The 14,742-nt window shown below is 38.5% G+C and overlaps 7 protein-coding genes across 7 annotated transcripts; 2 read left to right on the top strand and 5 right to left on the bottom strand.

Moving 5' to 3' along the window:
• The first annotated feature begins 582 nt into the window (after window positions 1-582).
• On the top strand, window positions 583-2,037 carry Gasu_55240 (uncharacterized protein). The gene is made up of 3 exons (XM_005703300.1): window positions 583-806; window positions 858-1,040; window positions 1,095-2,037. Exons 1-3 carry the CDS (start codon window positions 602-604, stop codon window positions 1,925-1,927), a joined length of 1,221 nt encoding a protein of 406 aa, XP_005703357.1. The 5' UTR covers window positions 583-601; the 3' UTR covers window positions 1,928-2,037.
• Window positions 2,038-2,071: 34 nt separating this feature from the next.
• Gasu_55230 (monovalent cation:H+ antiporter-1, CPA1 family) lies at window positions 2,072-6,012 on the bottom strand. Its single transcript, XM_005703299.1, has 4 exons — window positions 5,232-6,012; window positions 3,897-5,180; window positions 3,484-3,835; window positions 2,072-3,432 (listed from the first exon to the last, which is right to left on the bottom strand). The coding sequence occupies exons 1-4, from the start codon at window positions 5,993-5,995 to the stop codon at window positions 2,392-2,394; spliced, it is 3,441 nt and encodes a 1,146-aa protein (XP_005703356.1). The 5' UTR covers window positions 5,996-6,012; the 3' UTR covers window positions 2,072-2,391.
• Window positions 6,013-6,032: 20 nt separating this feature from the next.
• Window positions 6,033-7,632, top strand: Gasu_55220 (bifunctional 6-phosphofructo-2-kinase / fructose-2,6-bisphosphatase). The gene is made up of 2 exons (XM_005703298.1): window positions 6,033-7,278; window positions 7,335-7,632. The coding sequence occupies exons 1-2, from the start codon at window positions 6,074-6,076 to the stop codon at window positions 7,549-7,551; spliced, it is 1,422 nt and encodes a 473-aa protein (XP_005703355.1). The 5' UTR covers window positions 6,033-6,073; the 3' UTR covers window positions 7,552-7,632.
• A 9-nt stretch (window positions 7,633-7,641) lies between these two features.
• Gasu_55210 (uncharacterized protein) lies at window positions 7,642-8,832 on the bottom strand. Its single transcript, XM_005703297.1, has 3 exons — window positions 8,623-8,832; window positions 8,440-8,576; window positions 7,642-8,389 (listed from the first exon to the last, which is right to left on the bottom strand). Exons 1-3 carry the CDS (start codon window positions 8,765-8,767, stop codon window positions 7,778-7,780), a joined length of 894 nt encoding a protein of 297 aa, XP_005703354.1. The 5' UTR covers window positions 8,768-8,832; the 3' UTR covers window positions 7,642-7,777.
• A 110-nt stretch (window positions 8,833-8,942) lies between these two features.
• Gasu_55200 (uncharacterized protein) lies at window positions 8,943-10,642 on the bottom strand. The gene is made up of 2 exons (XM_005703296.1): window positions 9,804-10,642; window positions 8,943-9,747 (listed from the first exon to the last, which is right to left on the bottom strand). Exons 1-2 carry the CDS (start codon window positions 10,628-10,630, stop codon window positions 9,084-9,086), a joined length of 1,491 nt encoding a protein of 496 aa, XP_005703353.1. The 5' UTR covers window positions 10,631-10,642; the 3' UTR covers window positions 8,943-9,083.
• A 719-nt stretch (window positions 10,643-11,361) lies between these two features.
• Window positions 11,362-12,282, bottom strand: Gasu_55190 (uncharacterized protein). The gene is made up of 6 exons (XM_005703295.1): window positions 12,183-12,282; window positions 12,049-12,132; window positions 11,936-12,002; window positions 11,750-11,886; window positions 11,608-11,700; window positions 11,362-11,552 (listed from the first exon to the last, which is right to left on the bottom strand). The coding sequence occupies exons 1-6, from the start codon at window positions 12,228-12,230 to the stop codon at window positions 11,487-11,489; spliced, it is 495 nt and encodes a 164-aa protein (XP_005703352.1). The 5' UTR covers window positions 12,231-12,282; the 3' UTR covers window positions 11,362-11,486.
• A 518-nt stretch (window positions 12,283-12,800) lies between these two features.
• Window positions 12,801-14,742, bottom strand: Gasu_55180 (transketolase; the record flags this gene model as incomplete). Its single annotated transcript, XM_005703294.2, has 3 exons — window positions 12,801-13,153; window positions 13,215-14,193; window positions 14,245-14,742. Coding segments are annotated over 3 exons (1,598 nt in total), but the record flags the coding sequence as incomplete, so codon positions are not given.

Genomic DNA, 14,742 nt, shown 5'->3' with positions numbered 1-14,742 from the left:
TCTCTACTCAAAGTTTTAAAGTGACAATTGTTTCGCTTTCTTTTCATTATTTCTGTGGCTCGAAAATCCTTGGTGTGTAGAAAATTTGAATAAATATAGTAAAAACTCCCAAACCCTTTGAAGTAGACCCTAAAGGGTGAAATTTTCTGAATCTTTCTATGATAACCAATTTTAACGTTGTCATCTTGACCTACCATAACTTGGCTATCTCACAGAATAATTTTATATGTCTTTGACTGTCTCCTACTCTGGTACATATTCCACTTTTCTGATATGAAAATTCGTTTTTCGACTCATTGACTTCTATTATTTAATAAATATGTAAACCCACTTTATTTATCAACTCATAATAACACATCATAAGTTATAACGATAATAAGTATATGTATATTGAAAAGCAATCGGCTTAAAAGTCAACGTGAGTCCGATATCCTTTGTTGAACAGAATGACATGAGCCGGCGAACGTCCCAACTCAAATGATTAAAGGAACCTTTGGCGGGAAATTTTACAGGAATGACAGTTTCCAAAAAAACCAAGTCACATATGCTGTTGTGGAAACTCAGTTTTGTTACACTAGGGCTTTTTTTGACCATAAATATAATGCAAGTTAGAGTGTCCTATCCTGAAAATAGAGATGGCTTATTAGGACCTCTTACTCGTGGGAGTAATATTTCTGAAATGTGCTCACCAGACCGATTTCCAATACATGGTTTGAAGGTTGGCTCGTTTCCACCTCTTTTCGACGCTGTGGTTGTAGAGGACTTTGAGAAAAACATTTCAGTAGGACTATTCTTTACTATGGCAGGTAATGCATAAGAATACATTTCCGTTTCCTTCATTTTAAAAGAGTTTCTAGCAACAAATTTTTCCGAAGTTGTTGGTTTAGGGCCTCTGTTTTGTGAGTTTGATACTAAAGAAGTGACAAAAATTAAGGAGCCTGTCAGGGAGCGTTACAATTTGGCATTGATTCTGCTATGCCCTGTCCCCAAGTTGGCGAGAAAAAGCTTTGAAAGAAAATTTTCAGTCAAATTACGTTTCAGTAAGTCAAATGTCCTTTGTAAAATGAAGTCTATATAGACCATTTGTTTTCTAGCTGATGAAACCGGAAATAATGTTAGTCCATTCCTTTATGCCTGTTCGTCAGTTCAAGCGAATTACTTCGTTCCGGGAAACCAACTTTCTAAAAGGAAAGTTGGCGCTTGTTTACTCTTACAGGACAAAAATCAATTCATCGATGAATGGATTGCTTATCACAGGCTTCTGGGAATCGAACGAATTTATGTCTATTTGAATGAAGTTGACGATGACTCTCTCATCCGCTTTCGAAACTACTTCGAGCAAGACGTCGTACTACCCATCAAATGGCCTTTTCTGTCTCCAAATCGACTTCCTTTTTCAAGAATGCAAAGTGTACAGATCAATGATTGCTTGTGGCGATTTCGACACTTACATGATTGGCTCGTGTTTATGGACGTTGATGAATTCTTGCAGCCAATGGGAAATATTTCTTTAAAGAACTTTGTAAATTATTTAACATCCATGGAATCAAAAGAAGATATCGGTGGTTTATGTGTGCATAATGTATTTTTTGGAATGGCTTCTTCTCAAAAGTATAATCCTGAATCCTTGGTTATCGAACAAGCAACTTATAGACAGGAGAATGCTACGACTACTCGTCCGAAGACCATAACACGGCCTACTAAAGTATACTATATGTGGGTTCACGTTCCTTCCGTTGGCAGAAAGTGTATATATACCGATCCTGAAAAGGAAGTTCGGTTGGTACACTATAAGAATGTGGATACGAAGCCTCCCAAGTGGTATCCAAAAATGAAAGTATTCGATGACAGTATGCAACGTACGGCGTCCAAAGTCAAAGAACAGTTGAGAAAGCAGCCATCAGTTCAGGATTCTGCACGCTATTAAAACGCTATTGAAGCATTTCAAACAGGCGAATGAGAATGACATGCTTTCGGGATTATGTTGGAAACCACCCTCAAAGTTTCTAGGCTGGTCAGCCCTACATTAGTTTGATATAATATTAGTGAAGCCGTAACAACTGAGCTGCAAAAAATCATCATACCATGGACTGAAAGAGATTGCTGATGAGAAGCTTCGTTGGACGTTGCTACAAAGATATCTCTCACGTTTGAGATTGAGTCTGCTTCACTGATATACAAGTACTTACGCAGTGGTATCTTAATCTGCTACAGTTATCGACTTTATTCAGTTCAGCTCAAGCAAGACCTTGTGTATGGAGAACTCAAATTCTTGACAGAAAGAATAACGACGTAGAGAAACCAAGGAGCTTACTGCCTCATATATAAGTAACGTGGGTATAACTGCAAGAAATAAATAAAATAAAGAGTCAAATCCAAAAATGCGTCTATCTATACAATCTGGAGAAAGGTAGCTCTTTCAACGATAACAATCCTATGACTAGCTTCAAGTAAAAACATACAAGGAGCTGTAAAACGGTTGAAATCATAATTTTCTTTCGTTATTGGACGTGAAGAAACTTGTAAACTTCCTTCAACAAGAACTCCAACGAGACCACCATCTCCCGAAATATCATATTCTCCTATGTTCCAATAACATAGTTGACTGTTGGTGATTTTCGAAAGAATAAGTCTAGCAATATCTTCAATTGTATGATGGGTTGAATAGCAGCATACATTTTCTCGGATAAGAGTATTTCCAGAGCATAGATCAAAGTTGTTGGGTACATCAGATGATGGACCCACTCTATCTTCTATACTTGTACCATAAACTTGACTAGAAGAGTTCATTGGACTCTCCGCAGTGCCACTACTAGCATCACAAGAGTCCAACGGATTCGAGCAAGTATCGGAATTCGGTTGATTCGCCTCACTCATGCTGGCGAATTGCAAATCTTTGCTTCTCGCCAGCAGTGAAGCGGAAAACGAACTTGTTGAAGTGGAATTTCTTCCTTCATCCAAAAACGATACGATAGTATCAGCATCCGGCACGGTTTGTTTCAACCACTCAACTACAGCCATTCGATAAACATGTAACGCTGCTAGAGGTTGAAACTTGAAAATACTATGAAGCGAAGACCAGGGTAAGAAAAATACATGCGCAACTTCGGAGTCTACAATCACTGAGTTCTTCATAGGCAACCGAAACACACAACTCTCCAGTCCAAAGACAGAACCGGGTGGACAAAACATACTGTTTAAGGATTCTGTTTCCAATAAGCTCAGTCTATGTATTGGAAGACTCGAAGCATGCTCAGAGGATTCTAAATGGACTCTTCCTCGAATAAGAACATATAAACCATCTGAAAGCTCTCTGTATTTCAGCAAAAGTTCACCTTTGTCACATACTCGACGATAGCCTCGGTCTAAAACAAGAGATTTGAACTTATTTTGTTCCATAAGATAACTGAATATGGGATTTGAATTTAAAATCTACGAGCGAACAATCTCAATTTGAAAAAAAAGCAACACAAACCTGCTTACCTGAATAGTCTTTGGTAACTGAAAGAAAAGTGGTGCTTCGTGAACCAACTTGCGACGATCATTGTTGTCTCTCTGCAATAACTTGTATTCTTGACCATCTATTTCTCCACTACTAAATAGTTCATGAATGGTATGATCGCGTATAGTTAAAAGGATTGCAGCAGCGTTCCGAGTTTGTACAACTCCAAGCACTTGTGGATAGGACAACTCTATTCCTCTTAAATATAGCAAACATTTCAGTCGCTCTGCTCTCAACTCTCTAACAATAAGTTCTGGAAGACTTAAAGTACTTCGAACATAAGTTATTGAGGACCAAAGGGAAGCTGCAAAGTTGGTACCTAGCCGATGTCGCCTATATGAAAAATAATACGAAGTAAAGTACCATTCCCATAAGGAAACAAAAGGATACATACCCATAGAGTATTCTGCTAGCCAACCAACGAAACCAAAGCCAAGAAGCCACACGCTTGACGATGAAGCGATCTATCAAAGAACTACCCCACTCTGTTTCTTCTGCTTTATCAAATATATCCATTCGTCGATATGGGTAACACAAAGCTTCATCCAATCCTGATTCTAACTCTCGATAAACCTCGGGAAATACAATACCTCTTATGTATTGTTTTTGCAAATAATGTCGCATTCCTTGTAAGGCTCTCTTTCTGTACTCCATCATGACTTCTCTGTTCACTTGTTCACTGGACAAATCAGTCTCGACTTGAACGGTATGCAACTGACTATGAAGACCATCAGTTACAAGCAATGTCTGCTCCGGTGGTGGTTCATCCATTTCTTCATTAGGAACTGAATTTTCATCAAGAGCAAAGGAACGAGTACGATCTGTTCCTGGTAAACTACTTCTTAACGGCTTTGGCTTGTTGCTTTTCAATGAGTAATTGTCCCATGAAATGGAATCATCACTACTGTGACTTGCAAGTTGTTTAAGTACTTTTCGGAATTTTTTACTTTGTGGTGAGATACTACTGTCAAGTAATGTCTCCACAAATACCCAATCAGTCCCAGCATACCATCTCGACTGTTTCAATTGCTCGAGCGAGTCCTTCATCATCCGTTCCAATCGTTGCTCTGCTCTCTCAAATATCGTCTTTTTGGCAGCATTCGAAACATAAAAGAGTTTCGTCAACCAATGAATAGTCGTTCCATTGATCAGTAAGGTGAGTATTGCAAAACCTGAAGTCCATATCACAACTCTGGCCACTATATAATCATTTCGATTATCCTTTAGCACACCGCCCTCATGAAAGACTATTTGTGAAAGAATTAGAGAGATTGGACCTCTTAACGCACTATGACCAACAAGGAATATCTCTCCCCATGAAAAATTGGAAACCGTGTGTCTAAGAATAGGACTACAAAGAAATAACAGACAGTATCTTAGAAGAGATAACAACAAATATAGTATAGGAATGTAGAATAGATCCTTCAGACTTAAACCATCGTTCCAAAACAATATGATGGATATTGTTGCAATAAAACCAGCATAGAAGAAAACGACTGCATTGGCAATGAAAGAAATAATATTCCAAAAATGAGTCAAGGCGTCTCGAGCTAATGGACTAAAGCCTGACAATCGATCTGCTGCGATAATGAGTCCGGTGACTACCAAACAAATAAGACCGGAAACTCCAGCAGGACCTTGAGCGACATAAAAAGCCAAATACGATATAGCAACAGAACTAGATACAAAATATAAAAATAATAACTTTCATATATCTCACTCTACTTACAATCCTATTTCCACTTTTGCACTCCAAACATGATGCAAGAAAAATACAGTAGAATATCCAAACAAGAGACCCAAACCAATGGCACCTAAGGACTCTTTCAAAATAAGAAGGACAATCTTCCCGGGATTCTCGTGATAACCTTTCCTCAAGGATATCAAAAACGCATAGAAAAGAGTATAAGCAGAACCATCATTGAACAATGACTCTCCATCTAAGAGAGTAATAACAGAAGGTGAAGCACCTGAACTCTTTAGAAGAGCAATGATGGCAATGGGGTCTGTTGCAGATAAAATAGCACCGAACATGGCACCTGCTGTGAACGGCCATTCTACCCGGAGTATGTAAATCACTATAGCAGCAGTACAAAAGGTAAAGGCTAATACAAGAATAAAAGCAAGAAGGAATACATTGAAAATCTGTTTTCTGAAAATGAACCAGTCGATGTTGATGGCCGAGTCAAAAACAATTGGCGGTAACAAGACATATAATAACAGATTGGGAGGCTGTACGTCAACCCAAAGCGACAGACTTGCACTCAATTCAGCCATATGCACGAAACATCCAGCAACGCCAACCAGACAACCACTGAGAAGGACCAAAACTGAAAAATGTATTCCAAGTGGCCTTTCCAAAAATTGTCGAGCAAAGCAAGCGACAACAAGTCCTAAAAAAGGAAACAATACTGCCATCCAAGCTTCTGGAGTCCAAGAGTAAAGCGCTGGGCATTGTTCGGAGATAAAACTTGTCAAGTTTTCCGAAGCCATTTGCACAGACATTTCAGTTTGGGACGATGGAACAGCAGAAACGAGAATATTTTGATGAGATTAGAAATTGTGAAGGAAATGAAACGTGCGGTTAGTTATAATGATGTAGCAGCTTTCGTATCTATGCCACTTTCTTCCAATAATACGGAAGAAGATAGTAGTTCTGAAGAAGAGTCAGAGTCTAAATCTTTTCCCATGAAGAAGCTGGCTATTGTCATGGTTGGTTTGCCTGCTCGAGGCAAGACTCACATTGCTCGGTATATTGCTAGGTACTTGAATTGGGTAGGTAGAGCAACGAGGGTGTTTAATGTTGGAAACTATCGGAGAGAAATTTTGGGAGCAAGCCAACCTGCTGAGTTCTTTGACCCTAGTAATCAAGAGGGAAGACGTGCACGTTGGGAATTGGCTATCAAGTGCTTGGATGACTTGATACTATGGTTAAAACACCAGCATGGACAGGTCGGTATTTACGATGCCACCAACAGCACCAAGGAAAGACGAAAATATGTAAAGGAGCGTTTAGAAACAGAGAGTATTCGAGTGTTGTTTTTGGAAAGCGTTTGTGAAGATAAGAGCATAATTGAACATAACATCATGGAAACCAAGTTACGTATGCCTGACTATCAAAACATGGATCCTGAAAGAGCAGTGGAAGATTTTCAAGCAAGAATTGCCAACTATGAAAGAGCGAATGAGACTATTGATGATGATGAAATGGTATCTTATATTAAAATTATCAATGTAGGAAGAACAATTATGTTGCATCAGTTAACGGGATATTTACAAGGCAAACTTGTTTCCTATTTGATGAATATGCACACTTTGTCAAGAAGTATATATTTGACTCGACATGGAGAGTCAGAATACAACGCTGAAGAAAGATTAGGAGGAGATCCTGATCTAACAGAGAAGGGAAAGCGTTTTGCTATAAAATTAGCGCAATATATTCATGAAGAATTCACTGCTCAAGGAAAGGAACTTCCTTTAATATGGACGTCGCAACTTCGACGGTCTCGTCATACTGTCCAGTTTATTCCTACTCATAATGTTTGTTGGCGAGCCTTGAATGAAATAAATGCTGGTGTTTGTGAAGGCAAGACTTTAGAAGAAGTGAAACAACAGTTTCCCAAGCTTTATGAAGCTCGGTTAAAAGATAAATTACATTTCCGTTATCCTGGAGGAGAAAGTTACGTAGATGTTATTCAAAGGTTGGAGCCTGTAATGCTAGAAGTGGAACGTATGAGAGAGCCTATGCTAATTGTGAGCCATAATGCAGTGATAAGGTTTGTCTCATTCCGTTTTCTGTTGATTTTTTGAAATATTTGTATTTTTTGGTTAGAGCTATATATGGCTTTCTTATTGGAAAGCGTCAAGACGAATGTCCCAATTTAGAAGTGCCACTTCATGTAGTTATCAAGTTAACACCCCGTGCTTATGGGTGTGAAGAGACCAGAATAGAATTGAATGTCGAAGATAATGAAACAGTTGACGGTTCTCGTTTGGATTCGAAACTGAATACGCGTTGCACCAAACCACCAAAGCAAGTTTTTTTCTAACAATTGTTGGGAATGCTATTATGGTAAAGTAGTGAATAAGTTATAAAGGACACAAAAGGGGATAAATGTATGCCAAAATAGATGATTTTGACCAAAGCAAAAGCCCACTGCAATAGAAATCTTATTGGATGATGATAACAAGAAAGTTTATGCAAACCAATTTCAAATGACACAAAGTGCCATTCATAACATTCAAACAATCACACGAACAACAAACACAAGTAGCTCAGGCTTGTGTACTTCTCATCGATCGATAGACGTCTGATGAGGAGCCTTGCTTTCCGTTCACTTCTAAAGTTGGAGACGAACTATCTGAGTTTTCTGTTGTATGCTTCGAATCATGAAATGGACGTGTAAACTTCCCTTCTTCACTGCCTCCACTCTTCGACAGGTCGGCACCCTCCTCAACAGTTGAAGACGTCCTATCACCAGTATAATTCCCGCTGTTTGTCTTCAGATTGCTGAGATAATCTTGAACATATGAACGTATCTCCTCGGAAGATTTGGAAAACTCATCAATCATAAGCATTTGTGTGTGCCATAATGCAATAGATGCTTCGGCAAAAATTTCTACGTGTTTTTTCCAGCTGGTTTCCATTTTCTGTATCAACTCTGCAGTAACTGCGTGATAAGCATCCTCTGCGTCTTTCAGCTTCTGCTGGTTGCGTTCGATTCTTGGTTGATCTTTACCCTTTTTCTCCAAGTTATCTAACTTAACTCGATAGTGATCATAGCGCTCTCTAACTTTCTCTCTTTCTTTGTACTCTCGTCTAAGGACTTCTATTTCATCACGATATTTCTTTAGCCTCATCAACGCCCTTTCTCTGACCATGTCGCTCTACATATGTTGTTTAGATTTGTATTTTCAACAGAAACCGTGGCGAATACCTTCGAAACTTCCGCTTGGGCATTTTCAAACTTCCTACCAGAGTTTACTCCAGCAATAATGACGTCAAAGTGAGGGTCCTCCTTGTTGAAAATTTGACTCAGTTCGTCAGAAACCTCCTTTACGTGTTGTGCCACGGCTAAAGACGTCAACTAAAAGAACAACGTTTCGTTTGTTCCTCTTACCTTTCCACTTTCCCCCCGTAGCGGTAAGCTTTGGCTCCACCGAATTGATAACGCTTTGTACCTCATTCAAGTTGTTCATCCAGTGTTCAACTTCTCTATTGGTAGTCTTTGGCGACGCGCCAAACAAGGGTGTAACTGGAGCCATTATGTCCAAAAAGTCCCAACAAAGCTGTTACAAGGCAACGTGTCAAATTGAAATAATTTCATTTGAGATTTGGAAGGGCAAAATCTCTTAAGAGAATGTACTTGTCTCAAAACTCAATATTTGGATTTATATCGAAATAACAAACGCGAAATTCTATTGGACTAGCCGCAATAAATTGCCTCAGACAAAGTATATTCAATTTAAAAAACTTATAGCAAAATTCACAAACTATGAGCACAACTATCAACTAGACCCTTAAAATTATTCGATATTTTACACAAATTAGTAAGGAAGAAACCGAAAAGTACCCACAATCCTATTGCGCCACATTCAATCTTATTTCTAAGTTACCTGCAAAACTACTAATTTCGTGCAACGAGAAATAGACAGACTTTAACTCGAGGAACAACGCCATAATAGATGGCTCGGAAACAAAATGAATAAATTTGAAATGCGCTTGCCGATATTGTTCTCGTAGAGTATTCATAGCATTTTGTTCGAAACAAGAATCACCCATCGCTATGATATGATGGCAAACGAATGAGTTGCTGTCTAGCAAAACAGCTTTCTCAAACTTCCAATTCGAGTGATTCAACATCGATTGTTCAAGTTCGTTTTCGTTTCTTTTCTTTTCCGTTTGATGGATACAGTCTAAAGCATGCATAGCCTTAAACCAAACTGCATGAGTAGATAAACGGGATGTTCTTAAAAGACTATAAATAGGTGGTTTGCTTCTTCTACTTTCTGCCTGTTGATTCAAGCCTGTCATTCTACAATTACCTGAAATGCTGTGCTTGTTAAGCTTCAAAATTTCACTATTTTCGGTAGCAGTTGAAGAAAAGAAATATATCATCAGTTTTAAAAAAGCCGCAGCTTTCCAATCTGAAGGACAACTGGAAATTGGAGACATTGAGTCGCTGCCGAATAAGGTTCTAGCACTTAAAATAAGTATTCCAAGGTCTTCTAGGCGTAGCAATAGTCTAATGATTCACAATATATACTTTCAGCAACACTCTGAAAACTGAATAATACTTACTTCGGCATGAAATGGCGACAACTAAATTCAACCCAATCGGCGTTCGCATTAGTAACAATAGCAACAAAGCCAGTACTATTCAATGCTTCCAAAAGCATCATTATCGTACACTCTAATTTTCTCAAACAGATTTTTAGCTCTTTTGGCAAACATGAAAATGACTCAAAAGATGCCAAGGCTGTAGAAGGAAAGAAAGTATCATCCCAATCCAGCAAATAGAGCGTCACTCTCTTCTGTGATTGTTGCGAACAGGTGAGAACACTGGTCATCATTTTATCACTCATTACATTATCTCCGCATGAATATAACCCACAGGATAGAAAGTTCAATTTATCCTCTGTTGAAGGCCTCAAAGAGTTGCCACGCGTCAACTTGGTTTCCTTTCTTGCCAAACAAGCAGGATTTATCACTACTGCTTCATCCTTGAGATAAACATTTAAAAACTCAATATGAAAGCTTTCAGAACCTTCTTTCCTTCTCACACAACGTTGATAAAGGAAGCTTTCTTTCTGAAAGCAATGTACAGATTTTAAAGAACTTGTGTTCATATCGAAAGTTGGAAGCGAAAGGGAACGACGAAGCTGAGGCACAATACCTTCTCTCATGGAAATATCGGACGACATAGCCTCCTGAATTTCAATGTCTGCTCCCCCTGTGTGCATATTACAAACATTTTTCTCTGTACACTGTCCAGGTGCTCTAGTGTGTTCACGCGAACGTTGCTGCAGTATACCCCTTTCATTTGAAGAAAAGAAAACTTCATTTTTGATTATTTTACAAAAGTTGGCCTGATTCCAGATTCCTCTTAAGGCTGAACGAGTATCCATTCCTCAGCTATCATTATAAGGTTCTCTTACTCGTCAAGAATCTGCTATGATAAGCCTTAATGGCTGCTTCGTCAAAGAACCTTCCGTTGATACCTTGTTTAGTGAAGCCTTTGATTCTATATCTCTGTTTGTTTTTAAACTATGGGAGCTTAGGGGTATGCTTTTCATGGAACATCTTCCTGAGTACACAGAAAATTGGCTTAAACGCAGTCCAATCGATTCGCCATTTCCTTCTGTGGAAGCAAAAAGCGAAGCCATTGGTTGAATCAATCATTCGAAGCGACAAAATTCTCAACAGTCCATTGGACAGCACGGTAGAATACCTTTGTTATACGTCAAAATATGTCTATAATGGACTACAGCCCAGTATTTATTGATTTCGTCATACAATCTGGCAAGAAATCCGTGGTTACTAGAAATAGGTGCCATGAATATTTACTGTTACACTATTCTCCGCTAAAAATTTCTTAAGCTTTAGCTTTGCCTCTGACGCAATTTGTTAATAACAAAAGAATAATTTTGCGGAAATCTCCTTAGCATATAAAATGGATTGCGACATTTTAACCATTTATGTGGGTTTTTCGACTTCAAGTCTGCATCGTCTGTGACTTCGCAATACATATATATATATATATATTACTGAAACTGTTAGTCTTTCAACTATCAACATTGAGAACTTTCCAAAATGTTGGTAAAGTGCTTACAATACAATGAAATGGTTGTAAAAAACGTTTGAAATTAAACTCTTTACTTTCAGGAATACTTGGTAAGACTACTAACAACATTACTAAACTGCTACTTGTATCTCATCACGGTAATTCAGGTAGAATATTCTCGGTGACCAATGAGGACTAAACTACCACCAAATAACACGTATAATTTCTTCCCGGCTTGCAAAGTTAGTACCGTGAATAGCATAGGACTGGAACACTTTTAGTACGGATTGAACGGAATCCGAACAGTACAAAATACTTAACTGATTGGCCTTCGAAAAAATCAAACAAACCAAAAGCCTTGACTCTGTGATACAGCACAAAATTTCCAATCATATTGCAAAGAACGAATACAAACTAAACTACTTTCAGCCAAAAAGGGCAAAATTACAAGTAGACAGGATACTTTGCAAGTGTTCAAAGGCAAGGTATTCGAATATTCTTGAAACGGCAAAAAAGACTTTTGAACATTAATCAAAGACTGTAGCTGCATATATATTGCGGTTGCGAGCATAACTATACCAAACAAACTTGGGTTGCTCCCTTATGAAAGTTACACCAGTTCGATCCGACCAACTTAGTGGAAACATACCAACTAGCCACGAAACAAAAAAAATGTACAGAAGCTGCTGCAACGGACTAAAAGCGGTAGACCAACACTTGTTTGAAATAAGCAATATATGAACTCTTCAGCGCACGACTTACTTTACTGTTTAATGCAGCTGTCCTCGTTTGTGCAGTTTCACTTACTTGTTTGGATTCGATATCACAGTCTTTTCCTAGAAGAATCTTGAACCAGTGTGTCAGATTTCGTGGCGAAGAGCAACAAAATAGCCTACTTTTCTCTGACTTAACGGAACAAATCCCTCAGGACTAACATCTTCCATCCCGCGATCCTCAGAACGCTGCTGCTATTAATTTTGCGAAGTTCGTTTTGATGGTTCTTCGATCCTAATTTTTGGTGGTTGTTGACAAGATTTTGCTTTTAAACTGGAATTATTCATTACTATACACGCGATTCTAAAATACCAGCTTTGATCGAAATTGTATATTCTAAAATGCGTTGCAAACTTCAAGTTTATTTAATTGTAGTCCCTATTTGAGATTGCTTATGAGAATGAAGTCAAATATTCGATTGTTTCTAATAAATATTTATCACATTTCTAAAGCTAATGATCTCAACTTGTAGAATCAGTTAGAGTTTCATGTATTGTAGATTTTTCGTGAGGACATGTTAAAAGAAAGAAAAATGAAGTCTCTTTCTTTAGAAGATAATTGTGAAAGTGCTCGGCATGTTTGAATGAACAATAATAAATGTGGAATTGCAGCTGAATAACTACTTTGCCGGTATATGATAAAATTCTTGATATGTTTCAAAGTCCAATCGAAGTGAGGCTCTTTGGGTGGGTGGTTGTCATCCCAACTTAAGTTTCTAAAAAACAATGCAATATCCTTCAAACGTCTAAATTCTTTTTATTCAAAACATCAGCATGTGGTTGTTAACCGTCTTAAAACAACTCAATAGGCGTTCAAAGGTAACCACAAGATGTCTCTACAGACAATGTACCGACAAAGAAAGTGCACTGGCACGAAAACGATCAGCGAAACAAACCACCTGACTTTATTATAGCGAAGAATGCATGATAGGAAGTTATAAAAGCACGGTGCTAAGGAGTTTTGACGAATTAATTATAAAACCGCCTTTACCTGCTTCACGACATTTTCNACCGTAATACCAAAGTGTTTCAAGATATCGTTCCCTTTGCCTGATAATCCAAACTGGTCGATGCTNACCATATGACCCACATACCTAAATAAACAACCATTAGATTCAATATATATATGTATATCCACTTTATATTCCAGCCAACCTTTCCCAACCGAAACTTGAACCAGCCTCNCAAACAAGACGACGATCTTTTCCAACGTTGGAAGGAAAGACAGACTCTTGGTACTCTCTNCTCTGCTGTTCGAAGAGCTCCCAACAAGGAAAAGAAACAACTCGAATAGACTTGCCTTCTTGACGCAATTTTTCTGCTGCATTCTCTACAAGATGTACTTCCGAACCACTCGCAGTTAATATAAAATCCGGATATCCACCTGATCGAGTGTTNTCNGATAATATATATGCACCCTTTAGACATCCTTCTATAGATGAATTCTTTAGTTTGGGTAGCTTCTGCCTTGATAACGCCAGTATAGATGGAGTCGATGTTGACTTTAGAGCAGCAATATAAGCTGCTGCAGTTTCTGTAACATCTGCTGGTCTCAGCATATGAACATTTGGCATAGCTCTNAAGGATGCCAAGTGCTCNATAGGCTGATGAGTTGGTCCATCTTCNCCTAATGCAACAGAATCNTGCGTCATAATGTAAATAACTCCGGCTCTNGACAAAGCGGATAACCGAATAGATGCACGCATATAGTCTGTAAAAATAAAGAAGGTTGCTGCAAAGGGACGGAAACCAGTGTTGTGATGATATAAGCCATTGGATATTGCACCCATTGCATGTTCGCGAACTCCAAAATGGAAATAACGCCCTTCTCTNCAGTTGTGCTGAAAAGAAGGCACATTTTTCATCATAGTTAAACAAGATGGAGCTAAATCTGCAGAACCACCCACAAGTTCTGGCATAATTGGAGCTAACGCGTTCAACATTGCTTGTGATGCTTGACGAGTAGCCATATCNCCTCCTCTTTCNGCTGCAGAAATTAAGACACTTTCCCAATTNTCTGGAAGTTTCTTNTGAAGTACTGTCCTCTCNAATTGTGAAGCCAATTCGGGAAAAGCTTTCTTNTATGCCTCCCATTTNGCTTGCCACTCTCGCTCNATTTTTTGTCCGGATTCNACTAGTCATTTTTACAGTTATAAAAAAAAAGGCGAAATAATAAACAACTTACTGTGTTTNCGATAATGACGAAGAGCTTCCTCNGGAACTTCNAATTCCTTNAATGGCCACGATAAGCTGTCTCTTGTTAACTTTACTTCCTCCGCTCCAAGAGCTGCTCCATGTACCTCNCCTGTATTNGCCTTGTTTGGTGAGCCATATCCAATAATGGTCTTCAAACGAATAAGAGAAGGCTTGTCNTGAACTTGTTTTGCTTTCTGAATTGCATCCGAAATAGCTTGCAAGTCNAAATTCCCATTTTCNACCGTGACTACGTGCCATCCAAGTGCTTCNTATCTTTTNCCAACATCTTCCGAAAAAGCAACATCTGTCTTTCCATCNATAGAAATATTNTTNTCGTCNTAAATAGCAATTAATTTTCCAAGTTTTAGATGTCCAGCCAATGAACATGCTTCNTTNGAGATACCTTCCATCACACAGCCATCTCCCATAAAAACATACGTATAGTGATCNATCAAATCNTGACCAGGTTTNTTNTAAACTGCAGCCA

This window comes from Galdieria sulphuraria (assembly GCF_000341285.1).
Source record: "Galdieria sulphuraria unplaced genomic scaffold scaf_57, whole genome shotgun sequence".
In the NCBI taxonomy this organism is placed as follows: domain Eukaryota; phylum Rhodophyta; class Bangiophyceae; order Galdieriales; family Galdieriaceae; genus Galdieria; species Galdieria sulphuraria.
The sequence above is the reverse complement of the archived record's forward strand: the minus strand, read 5'-3'. Positions and strand labels throughout refer to the sequence as shown.

What these genes read in the sequence shown, in the direction of transcription:
- Gasu_55240 (XM_005703300.1), top strand. Translation starts at nt 602, where the DNA reads ATGCAAGTTAGAGTGTCCTATCCTGAAAATAGAGATGGCTTATTAGGA. An exon ending in ACTATTCTTTACTATGGCAG is followed by an intron (nt 807 to 857) that starts GTAATGCATAAG and finishes AAGAGTTTCTAG; the next exon opens with CAACAAATTTTTCCGAAGTT. An exon ending in TTCAGTCAAATTACGTTTCA is followed by an intron (nt 1,041 to 1,094) that starts GTAAGTCAAATG and finishes TTTGTTTTCTAG; the next exon opens with CTGATGAAACCGGAAATAAT.
- Gasu_55230 (XM_005703299.1), bottom strand. Translation starts at nt 5,995, where the DNA reads ATGGCTTCGGAAAACTTGACAAGTTTTATCTCCGAACAATGCCCAGCG. An exon ending in GCTAGCAGAATACTCTATGG is followed by an intron (nt 3,836 to 3,896) that starts GTATGTATCCTT and finishes TTTTTCATATAG; the next exon opens with GCGACATCGGCTAGGTACCA. An exon ending in AGTTACCAAAGACTATTCAG is followed by an intron (nt 3,433 to 3,483) that starts GTAAGCAGGTTT and finishes GTTCGCTCGTAG; the next exon opens with ATTTTAAATTCAAATCCCAT.
- Gasu_55220 (XM_005703298.1), top strand. Translation starts at nt 6,074, where the DNA reads ATGAAACGTGCGGTTAGTTATAATGATGTAGCAGCTTTCGTATCTATG. An exon ending in AGCCATAATGCAGTGATAAG is followed by an intron (nt 7,279 to 7,334) that starts GTTTGTCTCATT and finishes TTTTTTGGTTAG; the next exon opens with AGCTATATATGGCTTTCTTA.
- Gasu_55210 (XM_005703297.1), bottom strand. Translation starts at nt 8,767, where the DNA reads ATGGCTCCAGTTACACCCTTGTTTGGCGCGTCGCCAAAGACTACCAAT. An exon ending in TACGGGGGGAAAGTGGAAAG is followed by an intron (nt 8,577 to 8,622) that starts GTAAGAGGAACA and finishes TGACGTCTTTAG; the next exon opens with CCGTGGCACAACACGTAAAG. An exon ending in CCCAAGCGGAAGTTTCGAAG is followed by an intron (nt 8,390 to 8,439) that starts GTATTCGCCACG and finishes CAACATATGTAG; the next exon opens with AGCGACATGGTCAGAGAAAG.
- Gasu_55200 (XM_005703296.1), bottom strand. Translation starts at nt 10,630, where the DNA reads ATGGATACTCGTTCAGCCTTAAGAGGAATCTGGAATCAGGCCAACTTT. An exon ending in TGTCGCCATTTCATGCCGAA is followed by an intron (nt 9,748 to 9,803) that starts GTAAGTATTATT and finishes GTGAATCATTAG; the next exon opens with ACTATTGCTACGCCTAGAAG.
- Gasu_55190 (XM_005703295.1), bottom strand. Translation starts at nt 12,230, where the DNA reads ATGGAAGATGTTAGTCCTGAGGGATTTGTTCCGTTAAGTCAGAGAAAA. An exon ending in TTTTGTTTCGTGGCTAGTTG is followed by an intron (nt 11,887 to 11,935) that starts GTATGTTTCCAC and finishes AACTTTCATAAG; the next exon opens with GGAGCAACCCAAGTTTGTTT. An exon ending in ATTTTTTCGAAGGCCAATCA is followed by an intron (nt 11,553 to 11,607) that starts GTTAAGTATTTT and finishes AAAGTGTTCCAG; the next exon opens with TCCTATGCTATTCACGGTAC.